Source organism: Pithys albifrons, chromosome 6 (genome assembly GCF_047495875.1).
Source record: "Pithys albifrons albifrons isolate INPA30051 chromosome 6, PitAlb_v1, whole genome shotgun sequence".
Taxonomy (NCBI): domain Eukaryota; kingdom Metazoa; phylum Chordata; class Aves; order Passeriformes; family Thamnophilidae; genus Pithys; species Pithys albifrons.
The window spans coordinates 28,190,123-28,209,093 of record NC_092463.1 but is presented as its reverse complement, the minus strand read 5'-3'; the positions used below and the strand labels follow the sequence as shown (position 1 = coordinate 28,209,093).

The following is an 18,971-nucleotide window of genomic DNA, read 5'->3' as shown; positions in this document are numbered from 1 at the left end:
TGCAATTATATGATCTGACTTTTGGAGCTGATTCCTTATTCAAGTGACTGAATAAGAGGGCTTAAGCTCCTCTCTTTAGTCACCTGAACTAAATGCTTAAGCCCTCTAGTGTAAATATCACATATGGTCTGACCCTTCAAGCTGTTAGTTTGTGGAATAACATGAAGAGCTAAAACCAGAAAACAACTACAGCAAGAAAAAGAAAATCACAGATTATTTTTCATACAAGACAGTTGTCCTCAGATTTAAGTGATGCTATGTTTATTTCCCTTTACTTTGAACCCATAAATAATGGGCTGCAGATGGAAAAGAGAAAGTATATCATCACCTTACAAGGATAGCAAGAACTGCCATTTGGAGTATCATATTCCCCAAAGAAGAATCTTTTAACAGAGACCAAATTTCAAGGCTGGTAAACACCAAAACTTTGCATAAGGTGTGACACAGATACCTAAGGTGGGAACAGAGGAGTAGGGCTTAAAAGGTTTATATGTGTGGCTGCAACAGTACTGAAATATCATATGTATCAATATGATATTGGGGGTTGGTGGTGAGGAACAGTCTTAAAATTTGGAGTGAATCCAAAATGAATCATGGGTAAAAATCAACTAATCTGAGAAGTCAACCATAACTCCTTAGAGTGGTTTCTTAGTGTTCAAATGATGGCTTTTAGTGAAAGGTAACATCACATTTCCCTTTCAAATTTAATTTATGTCAGCATTACAAATTCCAGAACAGACAATTCAAGTAGAATATAATCATGTAGCTGTTGCACACTTCCCTGTACAAAATGAATCTGTTAATTGCACTGCTACATGTGGGAGGAAAAGAAAAAACTACTCATTTAATTGCTTCAGTTTTGTAACTTGTTTTGTAATCTGACAGTCAGAAAATAATTAGAAAAGGAAATTGTCACAAGCAATCAACAGAACTTGCCGCCAGATTTATCCAGCTAAGAAAATTAGGTAATAACAAAGGGAGAGAAAGGCCCAATATTCTTTTATTAATCTTTCCTTGTGATGAAACAGCATACCTTCAGGAGAGCAGATTGCAGGAACATCAGAAAGAATAACTAATGCTGCTGCTACCAGGCTGCTTCCATCTTCTGAGAGTAACAGATGTTTTCCAGGTTGAACTGCAGGGCTACAAGTTAATTTAGGGTTGAGCTGGGGAAGCTGTCTGACAAGAATACAAACACACAACTCCAGTGTTGCGAAAACTAATGATTTCCCAGGCACTAGTCCTCCTGTGTCTTTGCCTTCTCCAAATTCTGGTAACGTTTCCTTTTCTGCAGCACCATCATCAACTAAAACAAGAAGAAATATAGCAGAAGTTTGCAGGCTGCACCTTGTTTCCAAAAAGTTTACTTCTTAAAACTGTTTCATCACCAAATTATAATCTTGATACATATTTATGTGCATGAGTATGTATTTAAAGTTCTACTGGCAAACATACATCCTTCTGAATAAGCAAACTATGCAGTGATTGTCAAAAGGCAAAAGGGTATGCAACACATACCACATCCTAAGGCACCAAGCCAATATAATGTCACATAATGCAAGTGTTCTGATTCTTCTCCCAGTTTTTTCCTTTTAGAAAGGAAGTTACAATCAGAGTGACTACTGGAATCTGGCTTGTAATAGCTGTGTGCAGCTCTACTGCAGCTGATCCCAGCTTTTCACTTAAACTCCTCCCTTCCTGACACCATGCAAGACTATCCCAACTGCAGTTTCTCCAGTTTTCTGACTCACTTTTTCAGTTCAACACCTAAACCACCTGCTCTCTATCATACTACCCCAATGTCAGGCACCTGGACTTATTTAAACCAGAACTAGTAACCAGTTGTGAGACATTCCAATTAAGATGCATCTTGAAATCCTATTTTTCAAGAAATAATTGCTTTAACCCTGATAACAGGTATTCAAACATCTCATACATTACTGTACCTTCTGCACTTCTCCGCTTTTCCTTCACATGTTCCTGAGCTGCAAAAAGAATCAAGCGAACCACTTCAAGGGCAGCAAGCTGAATATCAGGGGATTCTCTGGTCAGTATCAGTCGATGCAGAACATTCAGAAGCTCTACACCCAATTCCTACAGTAAGAAAAACATTTAATATATCTTAACGCAGGAGTTTTAGGAACTCATTAGTACTTGTTAAAGCCAATAGCATTACTCTGATTAATCTTGCTAAGGAACACAGTGTAATTGATACAATCTTAGGAGTTGTCATTTTCTTCAACATCCAGCTCCTAGCTCCCAGTATCATCAGGCCTGATCAATTCTCCCAACAAAATAGTAATCATAGCAATTTAAGGGATGGGGCACTAAAAAAAACCCCAAAGTAATCTATCTTATGGCTTCTTAACTCTTGAAGATGGGGATACTGCTTTGTATCCTTTATCCAGTGTATGCATTTCCTTGGTAAGACCATCAACAATCAGCAGACCCTGGGCATGCCTTTGATTTTAACAGCAAAGTTAATTCAACTATGCCTTGACAGAGAAAGAGAACTCTCTTTCCTGAAGTTCTGTCTTCACTTGGCTCTTCTCCTACCCACCTCATTACTCCTTCCCAACAAAATGTCAAGTTCTCTGCCCTCATCTGTCTTCTTGAAGGTTCCACATTGTGCACTTTCTCTCTTCTCTCTCTACAGCTTTAGATTATGATAAAGCATATAATTTACCTACTACTTATATGTTCAAGATTCCTGGAAGTACAATAGAGTGTAGAGATACTGTTAAAAATTATATCTTAATTCTGGGGGGCATTTGATAATCAGTACATTACCTGATCACCACCTATTTTAGACCTTGGCCACGGAACATCAAAGAGCGCCTGCAGGGCACGCAAGCAGGCAATAATGTCCTCCATTGCTGCATCTGATCGAGGAGAGCAGAGGAATTCCACACTAATTCCTGTAAGCATCAGAAGAAAAAAAACCCCATATGTTCTTGAAATTTTAAGGATTAATTTTGTCTGTAACTAAGTAACCTCACAGTAGGTTGAGCAGCCATAGAAATAGCATTTTATATTAAGTAAATTCATCTTCTATTGCTAATATCCTGGGGCATGAATTCTATTTCCATCAAAACAAAGAATTTCAGCTTCCCAACAGTATAAGACACAATTATAACTGGCTACTAACATAAAGCAATAAAATCCCAGCAATTTCAGAGTAAAGCACTAAATTCTAGGTCTAATGAACAGACAAAACAATTCATAATGAGAATATAGCAGAATATTTGCCTCATCACTCTGATTCATATAGAGAAATAATGGCAAAAGTAATAACAGTTCATAAACTCAAAGGCTGAGGCTTTATCTTTCCATTTTACAAAAACGCTCAAGGTCTCAACTACCACAACTAGATCACTAGCAGTAAGTAAATTATGTGAAGCCTAAGTTTGCAAATCCTAGAGCAGATAAAAACTATTTTGTTTCCTCAGCTTTCAGGACTCCTCAAGACATTGGAGACAAGCTTCAAATAAATTGCAATCCATAATCTCATCCCAGTTGTACAGCTGTAATTCCAAAATGTGTGATGACTTTGGAAATGGATCGATGTACGATGAAGAGCAGCTGTGCAAGAGAAAATGCCCGTGTTTTAAAGTTCTTTCAGTTTCTCTGTAGGAAGTGAAAATGGACAAGTGGAATACATTCAAAAGCAGAAAAAACAAGCCAGATGTCCATGGTAAAGTATGTGAAATTTGAAGCACCAAGAAGTAGAGGAAGCAGGGGAAATGAGCAGCTTTTGTATTAGAGGTCCCACTTTTAACTGAGGGAGGAATGGAACTGAAAAGGAAGCTGGCTCTCTGCAGAAAGACTGGGATTCAAAAGAAGACATATGCAACTGACTCATATAAACCCATTACAAAAAAGGATTAGAAAAAGAGGACACAAAAGAGAAAGACCAAAGGGAAAAAATACAATCACAAATGCCTAATTGTGTAAATTTAGAGAACTGGGACTGAATTCAACTACCTGATCAGCTTCTGTGGGAGCAGAGGCTTAAGAGAGCTTTATGTGAATGTAAGGAAGCAATTCTTTAGTGTGGAGGTGACTGAGCACTGGCACAGGTTGCCCAGAGAGGTTGAGTGTCTATCCACAGAGATACTCAAGAGCTCTCTGGACATGGTCCTGGGTAACTGACTTCAGGTGACTGTGCTTGAGCAGGAGGTGGACAAGATGATGTCCACAAGTCCCTTCCACCCTACACACTATTCTGTGATGTAAAACTGTACTTCAGTGATGCTAATCCATACACTCTGTAATTCCAGTGGTACAACCACAGTAAAATTCACCCTTGAACTTGCATGTTTATGGGCAGACCAATAACCACTTGTTTAGGGCTTTTTTAGCTTACACTCAGTGCTTTTGTGTACCACATTTGGGAAAACATTACAGTTTTCTCACTAGGCCTTAAAATTCTTCTGAGTGTATATTTTTCTGAGAGATGCAATATTCAATGATGCAGTTAGATGTGAATAATTAAATATTTGCTAACAGTTTTACATTTTCAGTTACAGCATATAAACAGATTATGCACTCACTAACCCAAGATAAGATGAAATCTGTCAGTGTTCACATCCTCAGGAGATTTCACCAAGGGCCTGGTAGAAGAATCTTGACACATGGTAGTTGGGGTAACAGGTCTAGAAAGATTTGTAACTCCTTCATCTGGATCAACAACAATGAAACCTGTGCTAGTAAGCCATAATGCTGTAGCATAAAGTATCAGTGCCCAGGAGTTGTAGTAATGAGGTCTGGCATTTTCAATCGTCTCTGCTGTATAAAATGTACCACCTATAAGAAAAGAAGTTATTTTAAGGATGTAATTTATTTTCAACTACCACATTTTCTCATTCTTAAAAGGGGATTCTTTTTTTAATTGAAATTATGTTTATAATGTATTGTGAAATTATAAAAAAAATTGAAATTATGTTTATCATGTATTTTACGTATAACTTTTATTTAAAGTTCAGTACTAAAACTCAGGCTAATGAGGGCACTTAATTTAGATTTATTTAGACAAAATCCAATTACCTACTTCTTCTTTCAACCATAAAATCAGGCAATAAACAAGAACACCAAAAACTACTTTTCACATCACTGAAACTTCTGTTCTCAAAAGCAGTCCTGACCTTCAGATAGTACATAAGCATGCTTATTCTTCATACAATTTAGTCTTACTTACAAGTCAGTACGCTGACAAGTGGCTTAGGAAAATAGAACTGATTTACCTTCTTACCTTCAGCAGGTAGTTGCGATGCATACTCTGGAGGCAAAGTTAAGAGGGCAAAATCCTGAAGTGCAGCAAGCCAGAGCTTGCTTAGTGTTCCAAGATCTGCCTGTACCAAGTCCAGAAGTCCACTGGCTGAAAATGTTACATCTCTGTAGCTCTCTTCTGCAGAGTTTGCCATTTTTAAACAGTGATTGTGAGCATCACTTTGATTTTTCTGCTTTTCAACTGCAACGATGTAAACCTGTTGATATATTTGGATAGAGAGTTACAAATATTAACTCTTACAAAACTATTGTTATCACTCACATGGCTGCCTGTGAGTGGGCATGAGGTTTCCTAGAATCTATTCCTGATTCAAGTCCAGTCGGTGTGGGTGAACAAGCACTTATTTTCTTAATCTTCTGAATCCATTCCCCATCTAATCATGATGCAGGAGTCCCCCAAAAGGGAAAACTACTAAAATTCCTAAACATACCTGGTAGGTTTTTCTACAAATGTTCACATAAAAGCTCTCTATTGCTGACTCCTCCAAAATAGCTCCCTGATTATACACTGAAATATCATGTACCTACATAACATGTTCCTATCTAGCTGGTTATCAGCCACTGGCATCCAAGGCCATTATTACTACTTTCTAACACACATCTTTTGGAGATTATGTACATTGTTCACATTTTTGACTTTTAAATATTTAACCTTCCATTTACATGTATTAAAACAGGCATTTGTTTGAGCTGACCTTTAAGCTAACCAATGAAATACTGAACTGACAATATTAACTTCCAAGAACTATTTCTAAGAAATGAAATGCCAATAGACAATGAGAAAAATGACACCTGTTTCAAATGGTACATTCAGTGAACCATCACCATAGCCACTTACAACATGCATTTTCAAGTGAATGTTGAACTATTAGAATATCTTAAGAAATTCCTATTTTTAAGTATGATACATTATTCTTAATCTATAGTATAATACCAATGGTTTAATTAGCAGTGCTTTAGTCAAGTTTACAAAGTTCATGTACTATTTACAGGTAGCAAAGCAAAGCACAGGGTCAGCACCTTCTATTTAACAAAGCATGTAAGAAAATTCTGTCTGAGAGGTTCTAATTCATCTACCAGATATCAAGACTAACATTACAGAGCTGTTATGCTCACCTCTGCCCAAGCCTTAAGCACAGCCAGTATCTCCATAGTTGAGGTGCTTTCATTATATTGTTGATTTTGTGCTTCTTTTCCAGCCTGTACTTTGACCAAAGAGGACACGAGCAACTGGTGAACCCTTCGAAGGTCATTAAGGTCACTCACTACCCCACTTGCTATCCAGGCACTGCATACCTGGTGTTGTGAAACAGAAACAATGAGGAACAAGAAACAAACACCACTGGATACTGGTTTTTTCATCTTTAAAATTATGAAAACCATATTTAATTTCTACCGAGATACATTTATTCTCAGATAATAATAAATGTTAAATGACACTACAGTTTAGTGTACTTGAGTAATGAAAGCCAAAAACATTGGTGGGGTGTCACAAATAATGTTTAAAAGACTTCAAAGTGCAAAAAATCTTTGAGTTGTCACAATGTAAAGGTAACATAGGCAGGATTCTTTAGTGTGCATTGAGGATTTGAGGCTAGATGATTTATTTCCTTTTTCTTGTGTTGCGTATGAAGAAAAAAATATTTCAGAGGATCTATTACCTAAGACTTCTGACTTTCAACACTTGCCTGACATGCTTTTGCTGTGACATCAGGAGGAGTTTCAGGAGCAAAGGCAGGCCTAAGTGCTGCTCCAACCTAAAGAGAAGTTATAGAACATTCAATACATAGTGAACAATTTTACTTTTCATAATTAGACTTTGTTACAATTTTCCTTTATAAAGCACAGTTCCTTTTTTCACAGACTGTTTCAGAGCAGAGCAGAGAAGAGCAGAGAAACAGTTGCAGTCATACTTTTATTGTTTTGCTTACTCTGAAGACATGGCTCTCGTTGAGAGGGGCCTTCAAAGCTGATTCTGTTTTTTGCACAGACTAAAACTGAAACAGAAACTTCTTCTTTCCTGAATGCTTGGCTTATGAGTAGCCCCAAAAAGGAAAAAAACAATGTTCCAAACTATGACAGACTTGCAAGACACCTAATGACTGACATTTCCTTACTTAGAAAGAATACAGACTTAAGGAAATAAACAGCTGAAGTGGGTCAACTGGAAAGTGAAAAAATAAGAGAACACACCTCCCCATTAGCCTAGTTAAGAACACACCAACCTATAGTCACCAGGTTGTAAAGGTTTTACCTACTCTCACTGTTGAAAGCCATTTCACTAACGGCCAAAAAAATTTCCCTTGCTGCTTCAGCGTGTATCTGAAAACTCAGACTTAAGTCTGATGCTCTTTGGAATGAAACTGTAGTACAAATTCAAGTTTGTGAAAATAAGTGAAAAAGATTTGGTTTTAATGACAATTAATGACAGTTTCTTAAGACCCCCTAAAGCTCAGACTTCATTTAAGGAACTTCTGAACAAGATTTCAGGGAAGTCATTACTCAAATACAGAAAATCTGTATTCATCTTTTTCTGGATTATTATAATGTTTGTATGGGAAAAAAATTAGAAGACAAAGGCTTGATATTTAACTGTTTCACATCTCTTAAAACTTCCATGAAACAGCTGATGACATCAGCTATTATCTAGACATTATCTATACATAATATTAGCAGAAACACTTTGAGGGTACTGAAGGGAAAGAGAAACTTATGTAAAGGCTTTTTACTTCTAAGCAGGATTTAAAATTATAGTTGTTCCCAATATTTTTTGCAATACTTCCACACTTTGAAATCAACGCTTTAAAAAAAAATCTGCCAATGATCTGTTTTGGTTTTGCTGTACTGAAGAGGGGAAAATGCCAAAACTTGAAAAACTTTGGAGCCAAACATTGTATGTCAACTAAAAAGATGATTTCTAAGGAAGTTAAGTCCAAAATTAAAAATACTTTCAGTTTCAAACTAACTGAAAATTAACTCTGGCACTATGCACTGCAAAAGCAAATTTCTTTTAGTGATTGACTGTAACTCCAAACTTTTCTACAATGCTTACATTGGCTTGATATTGCTCCAGAATTACATGACCTGGAAACTCTGGTTCTGGAACAACTGCAAACTTCCGAACAACAATTTGCAATGTTTGCAGCCCAGAAAGACGAAGCTGATCACTGTGATCTGTGGCAGCCATAAAAGCCATACGAACCAAGTCACCTAAATGCAAGACCAAGAAGTCATCTGAAAACAGACATTAAAAAAGAAAATAGTTTTATTAAATTGAGATTTAGACATAATGAGTTTTATAAGACTGCTCCAAACATTTCCAAAATGTGTATTTTACATTTTACCTTAAAACATATCACTTTAGGTAGCTTACACATCCAACAGTCTTATTTGGATATCTTATGTTAGCTGATCTAGGTTGCTCTCCATTTGAATGCACAAAAAAGTACTCAGAATAAAGCATAGACATCTTTATGTATGAGGCAGATTTTCTAAAAAAGAGTGTTGAGGAAAACACCTCCAGACAAACATAGAAGGGTGTTGAAAAATGGCAGTGTTTCTACTAGTAATTATGCAAATTACAGGAAGAAAGAGAAGTTTTTTTAGTGATACTCCCAGATACCAAACTGTGGTGCTGTAGGCTGCTGCCAGCTATCACTTCTGACTGCCAATGCTTATGCAGAAACAATGGCTTCCTACGCATATGCCATGGTATTATAACCAGGAAAGTGAGTGTAAGTGCTGCAGTAAGATGCCAGTATTTTAGCAAATAAAAATTGCTCTACACCTCAATAAATACAGGTTGCCAATCTGAATAATTCAAGGCTTCGTTTATTACAAACAACAAATTTATGATGAACTTCATTAAGATGCTAAGAGATAATATTTCCTTTAAGCATACTTTGCATTCTATGGAACTCGGTGCTTAAATACATACCTCTTGAATCACGTTGTTTTCTTTCCTGAGCCAAAGTTATGTCAAAATGTGCACTGCCTGCATTTTCACACTGGCTTATAATTTTACAAACACACTCTGCAGCAAAAACTCTGGTAGACCATCGTGGATTTCGGAAAGGGTGGAACCTCTCATCGCTGTCAGGTGTCAAAACAGATGCATCATCCACTTTGGCAGTTTCCTCTTCTTGAGTGGTATCTACTGAAGCTACTGTGTTGAAATCTGTATTCAGGACACAGGAGAGAAAACCCAAAATGTAATAGTCTTTCTTACTGCAACTGAAAATTACATAAGGACTCATAAGGAAAACTCTTCAAAGTTTATCTCTAGCCTCCAACTCACTGTGAATCCCTTCAATCTTGCTGACTTAAAGCAAATGCTAAAATTAAAATACAACAAAACTGTCTATATTTGGGTGATATTACTTGCTGGAAGACAAGTTCAATGCCACAAAAGTAAATTAAGAACTGCAGTGGAAGAAGCAAAAGAAAAAACCCTCTTAAAAATAATTGTGACACATTAGAAACTGGTGTCATTCCAAATAAAAAAATCTAAATCCAAGAAGTTTTCCTCCTGTACTTCAGGTAAAAGAATTTCCTTTCCCCCCACCAATATTCAGCACAGTAATTAATTTTGCCTGCTCAAGAGTTTCATTATGATATAATAGGTCTGCATCATTCCTATTAATAATAGAAGAGGCAGTCTGAATATTTTTCTTGTAGGTAATAGCACAGGACTCACAAGCTCAGATTTACTCTGCATTTCCATTTCTGATAGGGAAAAAGTTAACATTAGGACTATCAATCAACAAGAATATGAACAGGCAACACATGATAAGATGTTTACAAAAACTTAATCAAAAGGAAAAGGCAATAAGAAGGGAGAAAGGCATATTCCTCTGAAAGAACAAAGATAAAGGGTCCGATCTTTCAATATGAAAGATGATGATACACTTCATAAATGCCAAGCATTCAAGAACTGTGAATACTTTCCCTCAGTGACACAGTGTACTGCTGCAGGCCTTATTTGATTGTGTTCTCAACTACAGTGTATTAGGACTTACCAGCAGAGGCAGCAAGAACGTCTTTACAAAGCTTCAGCCAAAAAGAGAGCTTTTCAACTGCCATTGAAGTAAGCATATGAGTCAGAGTCTCTTTGATATCTTGGCACAATCTTTGATCCAATTCTTTGTCCAGCAAGCCCAGCAATGCCCCCTCCAGGCCTATTTCTCTGATATTCACATCTGCAAAGAACAAAGTGTGAACTGAATGCTGTACATCACAAAACTGCAGTAATGACAACAGAAACCCCACTGAAGGTTGCACACAGGGTATCTTTTGAACAAATACCTACTAGCCCTGAAACATTTTTGAAACAGTTGTATTAATTGCTTTAATACTGTATCTAAATCATGAATACAAAAAAATCTTTGAGCTTTTACAGGAGCATAGTAATAACAGAAAAAAGCTACTCTAGGAAAAAAAAGAATCCTGCTCTGAATTTCACAGCATTACCATCATCACAGCATCTGAGTTCCTCAAAAAATTACCTTTGGCCACCTCATATTTCACATTGACTTAATTTTCATTTTGACTGATATTTCACTGACCTTATTTCATAAGGCAATTGTAAAACAATGTTTTAACTTGAAGGGGAAGTTAACACCATTCTCTAATAAAGTGCAAAACTAGACACAGAAATAATTTGCTAAATTACTATGCCCAATTTTTATTTGCCCAATATTACAAATTATAAATATCAGCAGTTTTACAAAATGTCCTATCTTTCCTGAAAATTTTCAAATAACCTTACATTGAAACCTGAACTGAAATCATTTATAACCACCATCCCCTCACAGAAAGGCATATGAGGATATCCAGTGGTCAGTCTCAGGCCTTTTTGCTAAAAGTTATTACAACAGCTACTGGCTAGATAGGCTTAGGTTTCTCTGAAACTTCACTTGCATATTCTCATTTTCTTCTTTTTATCATAATTATCATATGAATATCAATGAAGAGAACTGAGGTAGAAAACCTTTCTGAGTTCAAGATTTCAAGAGTGTAGCAAAGTTTCCACACCACTGGCAGAGAGCATTTAAAATTCACTGTCAATGTGTCAAACTTTCTAATCGCAAAACTTCAATACATTACCTGGAGTAAAATCTTCTCTGCTCTCTTTCACTAATGCAACAGCATATTCTGATACTTCAGCAGCTTCTCTTTGGACAAGTTGACGTAAGCAAGAAACCACTGCGCGTCTCAGTAATAAGTACGAGCTGCAGAGATTCATCTGAAACATGCAAGAAGGTACAGTAAGGTGGCTAACAAGCCTCTAAGCAATACCTCAGAAAAGCAGGTATTTTCTGAACAGTTGCAGTTATGGCAAATCTGTTAAGTCAGTAAACATCTAATTGATGCTCTTTTTGCTCAGCTTTTTTTTTTCTACCCCAAAATGAAAGATTTTGCAACACTTGTAAGCAATTTTAACATATCAGTGCTTTCAGCATTTTCTCTTCAAAGGCAACTTACAATACTTCTTTGGGGCTGAATCCAAATCCCAGCCAATATTGGTAGAAAGAGCTCCATTAACTTCAATGACAGGTGAATCGTGGTTTCAATGAACAATTAACTCTATTCTTTGACTACAGTGTGTATATGACTCAAATCATCCTCAGATGTAACTACAGAAATGCCAGTGTAACCAAGGGTGAGATAGTCACTCAGAATTTTAGTAAATCTGAATTCCATGCATGAAAGGAAGTTTCTAAGAAAGGGTAAAGAGAACACTTCCACAGTTTCATTGCAAAAAATATTATATACTCAATTTACATTAAATTATATTTTAGAGAAGATGACAAAAAGGGTGAGAGTTACTGATGAATGTATCACACTGAGACAGGTCAGCTCTCCTGAGCAGTTTCTACCTAAAAAATTCATAGCACCACCAGGCCAATGTGTCCTTTTTATACTGGAAAATACATGATCATAGATTCATTATAACCAGAACAAGGAAAAACACTTAAAAACCCTGAGACACTGCCACAAGGGTTTGTTGTTAGAGTGGAGCTTTCTGATTTTTATTTGCTTGCTTTCAATTTTAAGACATTCTGAAGGGAGTCCCAAAGTCACAATAAACTAGCTGTGTGGTCAGGCAAGATGGCTACATCAATATTTATGCAGCTTCTTTTAAATTAAGTGTAGGTTATCCTAAAAAAAACATTCTCTACAACTAAGCAATCATTAACCCTTAGCTATCACTATCCTTAAAATAGATAGGGCTGAGTGGATGCTGCAGGAAAACCTTGATGTAAGGCTACACTCCTCACTTGTCAGCAACAGGCCAATATATGTTAGTCAAAATGACTAATATATATTAGTTAACAGATACTTTTAAAAAGCAACTTATGGAGAATACAAGTAAGCAATGCAGAATTTCAGCTTTGTTAGATTAAAGAAACTAAGCTTTGTTGGAATTTCTATGCATGCATGTGAATCTACAACACTCAGAATTACATATTTAATTCACAAAAAGATATACTCTCTGTATAATTCTTTCACAAGAAAAGAAACCTGACTCAATGAGTATGTCTGCAAGATACTTTAATTGAAACTTTAACAAGTGAGGCTTTTAATGTAACACTTATACAAGCAGGCTACACATTCTACTTCAAGTTGGACATGCATAAATTCCGTGCTCATTTTTAATAGGGAAAAAGGAGGACCCAATTCAGGCTACCAAATTAAACACAAGACACACATTCTTCATCTCTCTCATTTTTCCACATTCTAAGCAGGGGGCGGGACTAAATGACAGACACAAAATGCAAGCATCACATTAAAACTTACATGAACAAACAGATCCTTTTCTCTGCTTAACACATTAAAATCAAAATTATTCCTCACTAAGCACATAAATGAAATGTATGCCTGCCATCTGCAGAAAGTTAGGAAGGATCTGGTTAGGATGATAATAAAACATCACTCGACATGCTAAAAGAAATTACATTAAAATGGTTAAAAGGAAAGATAAAAGATGAAATAAAAACACCACTGCAAACTGCAAAAGTTTAGGATTAACAAGGCACAAGGACCTACCAAAACAGAATTATCCAACAAGATTTCCTGCACAAAAACAAACGACAAACCAGTCATGACAAAAACAAAATACAGATATCACAGTGATATCAACCACACATGGAGACTGTTACATGTAATTTCAGCATATACTAAAATTCAGAATCTTACATCAAAACCTGATTTGTTTAGTTAATTTGTCTTATAGTTAATGTTGAACACAAATTGCAATCCAGCTGTCTCTAAAATTAGTACTTACAGAGTAGAAAATTGACAGTAGAGCATAGTTATTGACATTGTATACTTAGCGTGTTTCAAAATATCTGAAAGTATGCTGAAAATTGACATTCACTATGTTGAGAAATACTACATCATAAGCTTACATGGATAAGCTCTTTAGAAGTCTGTGCTCAACTAAGTTCCACAGCTAATTTTTGACACGATTAAAAAGCATACAATTTCTATTCTGCTGGAGCCAAGAATTCAAACAGCAGAATAAGCATTGTTCTTAGATGCCCCATGAAAGATCCAACTGACAAACAGGGAACACTTTCAGAAGCTGAAGAAGCAAACTGAGATAAGGACAGGCACATGTGCACAATATAAAAAGAAAAACATAACAAAAAAACTCGAGCCAGTGAAGCAGTGTATCCACTGCCTAAGTCATGCTTTACTAGTGCTAGCAAAGTCACAACCCGAACTGTCTAAATACTTTGGAGTCCTGAACCATCTCATCCGCTAAGGGCTGGAAAGACAGGTGGAGGAGGCAGCTTGCAGCTGCTCACAGAAATTGTTAGCATGTCTAATGAGAGGCAGAGAGTGAGGGGAGGAGGATGGGGAAGAGAGGGAGTGGGGAGAAAGGGGGATAGAAGAGGGGGAATATGAGATAGGAGAGGGAGATAAGAAAGGAGGGTGAGAAAAAGGGGAAGCAGGGGGGGATGGGAGCAGTAAGAATGAGAATTTCAAAAAGGCAAGTTTGGTGGCACAGCCATTTTCCAGAATCCTTGGGGAAATAGAATGGAGAGGGCAGTGGTTCAAATGCTACTAAAAATAGGGAAAAAAAAATTCTTTGCACATTTGTTTTCATGATTTTATGAGTGAGAATTCATGTTTCTATGAACAGAGGGGTAAAAGATCATTCATCTGACCACAGATTCTTTGCTCCTTCTGTTTTTCTGTTCTAAATAAAGAATGCAGTAGTGAATATCCACACCATCTAGTGCCTAGGTTTTATATGCTACTTCAAAATGCATTGCAAAGACAGTTGCACCTTGTTCTCCAACTTGTAGACATTTAAACTCATGAAGAATGACTGGCTGAGGGTCACCTTGTGAGCAAAAAGCTGAGTCAAGGGCAGATTTCAGGTCCACTGAAATCCTGTGTCCCCAGTGAGATGGTGATTTAGTGGATGAAAACTACATGGATGGATGGTAAGTTTTACAAATGCAGAATTCTGCTTGTGCAATTATCTTCTCACAGACCTGCAAAGCACATACTCAAACCTTGTTTGTGATACACTTCAGAGAGGTACTGACATTTACTGAATTGTTAGTGTCAGCAAAATTAACCCTAGTTGTATAACAAGAATGAGAAAAGTTCATCCATGTAAGGCCACTGACTTCAGTGAAGCTCAGAATGGTTTCTGGGTTAGAGGGGAGCCCACACATGTGTACAGATGAATGCACACACATACCTGAGCCATGAACCATGCCTCTTCTTAACTGAGTAATTTAATATTATAAAGTTCATAAAATACTGCATGAAGTATTTCTAAAACAATTTGTTAAAACAATAAAAATCAGTGATGTTGTATAGACAACTTTGTCATGACCTTCTCTTTATTAGTAGATACTTAATATTGTTAGAGAGAGAGAAGCAGACTGCACAGAGACTTACAAATGATCCCAAATGCTAACACATCCTCTGAGCAAGGGAGTGACTTACATAGTTTGTTGTGATTTTGTAAATGTAAGAAAAACTGGGTTTTACTCAGAGAAGAAAAAAATCTTAGTGTATGTTAAAACAAACAACACTTCAGATTAGTTCCAGTTCTTCTCTAATTAGCATATCCATGCCTATCACAGTGTGAGGCTGAAAGACCTTCAATTTTTCGTACCTCCCCCAACCATGTTGCTAGTCAAATTGAATAAAGAAAATGAGAGGAATCCAAACTTCATACAAAATTAATATATGGCCAGTATCAGTACACATGTGCTACCCAGTGCAAGATGTGTCAGAACTGTGTTAAAATAGACAAAATTAAAACAAAATCCCACTGTACGTTACTGTCTGTGTGGTTTTGTTGCTCTCTCATTTTCAAGGAGACTAGGTGGTCTAATAAGAAAAAAACCCCAAAAAACAAACAAACAAGACACAAACAAAAAATCAACCAAACAAAAAAAAGGACCACAAAACCCTCCAACAAAACCCCTCCTTGCTAGCCCCAAAAATCCACCAGGGCTAATAACTTCCAGAAAATTGTTTTTGCTTTTCTTTTTTTCTGAAGTGCTTCAGCATAAGAGCTATTCAAAGACATAGAGATATTGGGTGAAAACAAAAAGAAACAAACAAACAACCCTCCCACAGCAAATAAACTCCCCCACCTCTTGCTGAAACGGGGCTGAAAAAGACTTATTTTTCCCAAAGACCTGGTTGGACTATTACTTATGTAACTGTCAGAAATTTTTATACTGACTGCCAAGACAACAGTACACTGAAGTATTAGTGGTACAGAAATTACAAAACAGAAATCTGTAATTTTTCAGCATCAGGAAAGAATAAAATGAAACAAAACAATTCTCAGTAATCAGTACACACAAATCTCTTTCAACCAATTCTTTACCCAAGGCATAAAAAGCAGCAGGGGGAAAAAATTGGCCAACATAAAATAGCTGGTAAAAATCCAGCAAAAAGTTGTAATAAATGGTATATCCTCCAGACAACTGGCCTTAAGAGCAGCAGAATGCACTCATAAGCAGTTCAGAAAGCCAAGATTTCTACAGAATGTGCTTTCCTTGTAAAGGGGAAGCAGAAAGTGAGGGAAAAAAATTAAAAAATATAGAATACTTGCCTGTTGGAGGACATGAAACATCTCACCCCTACACAAAGATCCCTTTCTCTGGTTAAAGAAACATCTGCATTTCTTAAGTGTTTCTGGACAAAATGTTTTAAAATACAAGGAAATATACTGGTAAATATATACTCACACATAGGCAGCTTACGAGATTAGACAAGTTGACATGTCGAGGAGCAAACATGTGAAGCTGCTGAAGGCAAGAGATGGCTTGAGCCTGAACAAGGCAGTCAGGATTATCCTGCATCACTGCACAGCCCAAGAGGCAGGACGTTCTTAAGGCTGAAACTGTTGTACTGCTGCCTATATTTGGAGCAAAAAAAGCAGGATTTTTCGTTTGTTTAAAACATCTCTTTTTTCTTTCTTTTTTTTAATAAATATGATAACCTGTTTTTTTCCAAGCCAGCCATAATGTTCATCCTCTTGAAGGATGATTTCTGTATCTGTGCTATACTATGATATCAATGAGTAATGATCACATTGCTCTCTGGAAATTTCAGTGTCCAGCTATCTAAAAGGTGATTTAGATGCAAATTTTTAATGTGTGCATCATAACTAAGACAAGAATGGCTTCTAACTCTTGAAATACAAGTCTCTTTTGTTCTCATGCTAGACTTACAAGATGTGAGAATGTAAGAAATTTCAGCCCAAGGCAAAGCTTGGAAAACCAGTTCAAACAAAGGAAATTATGTCAAGAAGAGAAACTATTTTTAGAAAACAAGCAGTCATGTCATCTTGACTGCATAAAGTGATCAACTGTGAAATACTGTCTCATAATGAGGAGAAAGTCTTAGCACCTGTTTACTTGTTACAATTTCAATCACACATTCAAATGATGTTTAGCAAATCTGTTGCTAATCCAAACCAAGCTGATGCTGTTGGATGTTATATACCTTGCAACTCAGGGCCCAAGGTGGTAATGAGTGTATTTAAACAGCGACCAAGGCTCTGGTGAACTTCAGCATAAGCAGGAGGCACAGTCAACAACAACATCAGAACAAGAGATAAGGTGGGTTCCACGTGCACATGATACAAGGGCCCGGCCAAATCTACTATGAGGGACAGAGAGTGTAGTGCCCATGCCTGGAACACAAGAGAAGCAGTCATGTAATGTCTACATGATAGAATAAACATAAAATCTTTTTAAAAATTGATAGTTCAAGTGAAATTCAATAATCAAGTGTAATAAAGTTGCACTTTAAGATTCTAAACGAACAAATGAAGAGGTTATAGAAAGAAATCTTAATAATCTGATGTTGAATAAGCCATTTTGAATATTCAACAAGGAACTGTATATTCCACAATGTAACAACCATTTTAAGTTTGTCATTGTTAATTAACAAAAATTTGAATCTAATAATAAATGAACAGTGATTATTTTTCCTTAAATATATTCTACTAATTTTAAAGTTTCTTACAGTTCCATGTGCAAGAACAAGAGAATTGTGAAAAAATACTGAGAGTTGGTGAAACAACCTATTGTTTTAGTTGCAGTTACTTTGCACCAATAGCCATGTGTCAACATAGAGTTCTTCTCTGTGTAAAAATACTGTGAAAAAAGCTTAGAAAATACTGAGATTTAGAAAAACACATTTAATACACTCAGTATGCCTTAAAGCTATTCTGATAGAAAACAGTTTTAGCCACAGAGAAATAATGTGAATTAGTCTTCAAAACTTCTTGCCTTATTCAAGAATACATATTCACCGCATTCTACAGCATTTAGGCTACAAATGCCTGTTATTTACTAAATGACTCTTCAACAAAAAATACTGTGATGTAAACATTATAGAAGAGACAAAAACTGACAGAAACAAAAAAACTTAGGTACTATCTAGTCAATGTCAAGATAGAGGTGAATGTGAAATGAAACAATTCCTAAAATATCAGATACTAGTTTTGAAGCCAGTATATCTGAGCCTTATCATCCTCAACAATCAGTAAATGAGAACCTCCCCTATCTCATCATAGCTGTTCTAGAGAAGTCAGTGAAGGTGGATTTTGAGCAGGGGTTATTCTTCTACATTGCCCTTGCTGCTCCAGCCATTACCCGTGAGCTATACTGAAGAGGTTGCAAAGTGTTATTCTTAGACGAAAAGAAACCTTATACCCCAGAATATAATTCAATTAATTTTTAACATAACATTTTTATCTAAGTGACAAGTACCTGTACATCAGGAGAAGTGCTGTCCTGAGACAAAGTATAAAGGATCCCAACACATGCATTCAGGTGTTGAGTGGAACCTATTCCTCCCAGGTACCTATACAGACATCCCAGAGCCAAAGAGTGACCTGTTCTTGATACCACATCCCTAGCAGATTTTAGCCTATTAATTGAAAGAAAGCTGTTAGTTTAATCATCAAGACTTTTACCATACAATAATCACATCTACAAATGAAATTTCTGGTATATATTCAGAAAAACATTTTATTAGACACTGTTAAATTGCCAAAATTCTAAGTTCATATATCATTTCTTATCTGAAGAGACTACTAAAATTATTTTAGATACATTTAAATGATGTTACTAGAACAGCAGCCAATTTCGTTTATTTGAAGGTCTACATGGTTACTTAGACAA

At 36.3% G+C, this 18,971-nt stretch overlaps 1 protein-coding gene across 8 annotated transcripts in view; it reads right to left on the bottom strand.

Moving 5' to 3' along the window:
- The window catches only part of HEATR5A (HEAT repeat containing 5A), a 73,091-nt gene that overhangs the window by 6,132 nt on the left and 47,988 nt on the right, over positions 1 to 18,971 (bottom strand). For 7 of the 8 annotated variants that reach the window (XM_071557970.1, XM_071557967.1, XM_071557972.1 and 4 more), the window contains 15 exons: positions 18,558 to 18,717; positions 17,284 to 17,473; positions 16,524 to 16,693; positions 13,339 to 13,365; positions 11,395 to 11,533; positions 10,308 to 10,487; positions 9,227 to 9,466; positions 8,342 to 8,523; positions 6,978 to 7,046; positions 6,406 to 6,585; positions 5,252 to 5,486; positions 4,558 to 4,806; positions 2,791 to 2,918; positions 1,947 to 2,094; positions 1,034 to 1,306 (listed from right to left, as the gene is read on the bottom strand). In XM_071557970.1, the coding sequence (XP_071414071.1) occupies positions 1,034 to 1,306; positions 1,947 to 2,094; positions 2,791 to 2,918; positions 4,558 to 4,806; positions 5,252 to 5,486; positions 6,406 to 6,585; positions 6,978 to 7,046; positions 8,342 to 8,523; positions 9,227 to 9,466; positions 10,308 to 10,487; positions 11,395 to 11,533; positions 13,339 to 13,365; positions 16,524 to 16,693; positions 17,284 to 17,473; positions 18,558 to 18,717 (2,570 nt within the window). The remainder of the gene's footprint in view (positions 1 to 1,033; positions 1,307 to 1,946; positions 2,095 to 2,790; positions 2,919 to 4,557; positions 4,807 to 5,251; positions 5,487 to 6,405; positions 6,586 to 6,977; positions 7,047 to 8,341; positions 8,524 to 9,226; positions 9,467 to 10,307; positions 10,488 to 11,394; positions 11,534 to 13,338; positions 13,366 to 16,523; positions 16,694 to 17,283; positions 17,474 to 18,557; positions 18,718 to 18,971) is intronic. The other variant, XM_071557974.1, reaches the window with a different exon arrangement.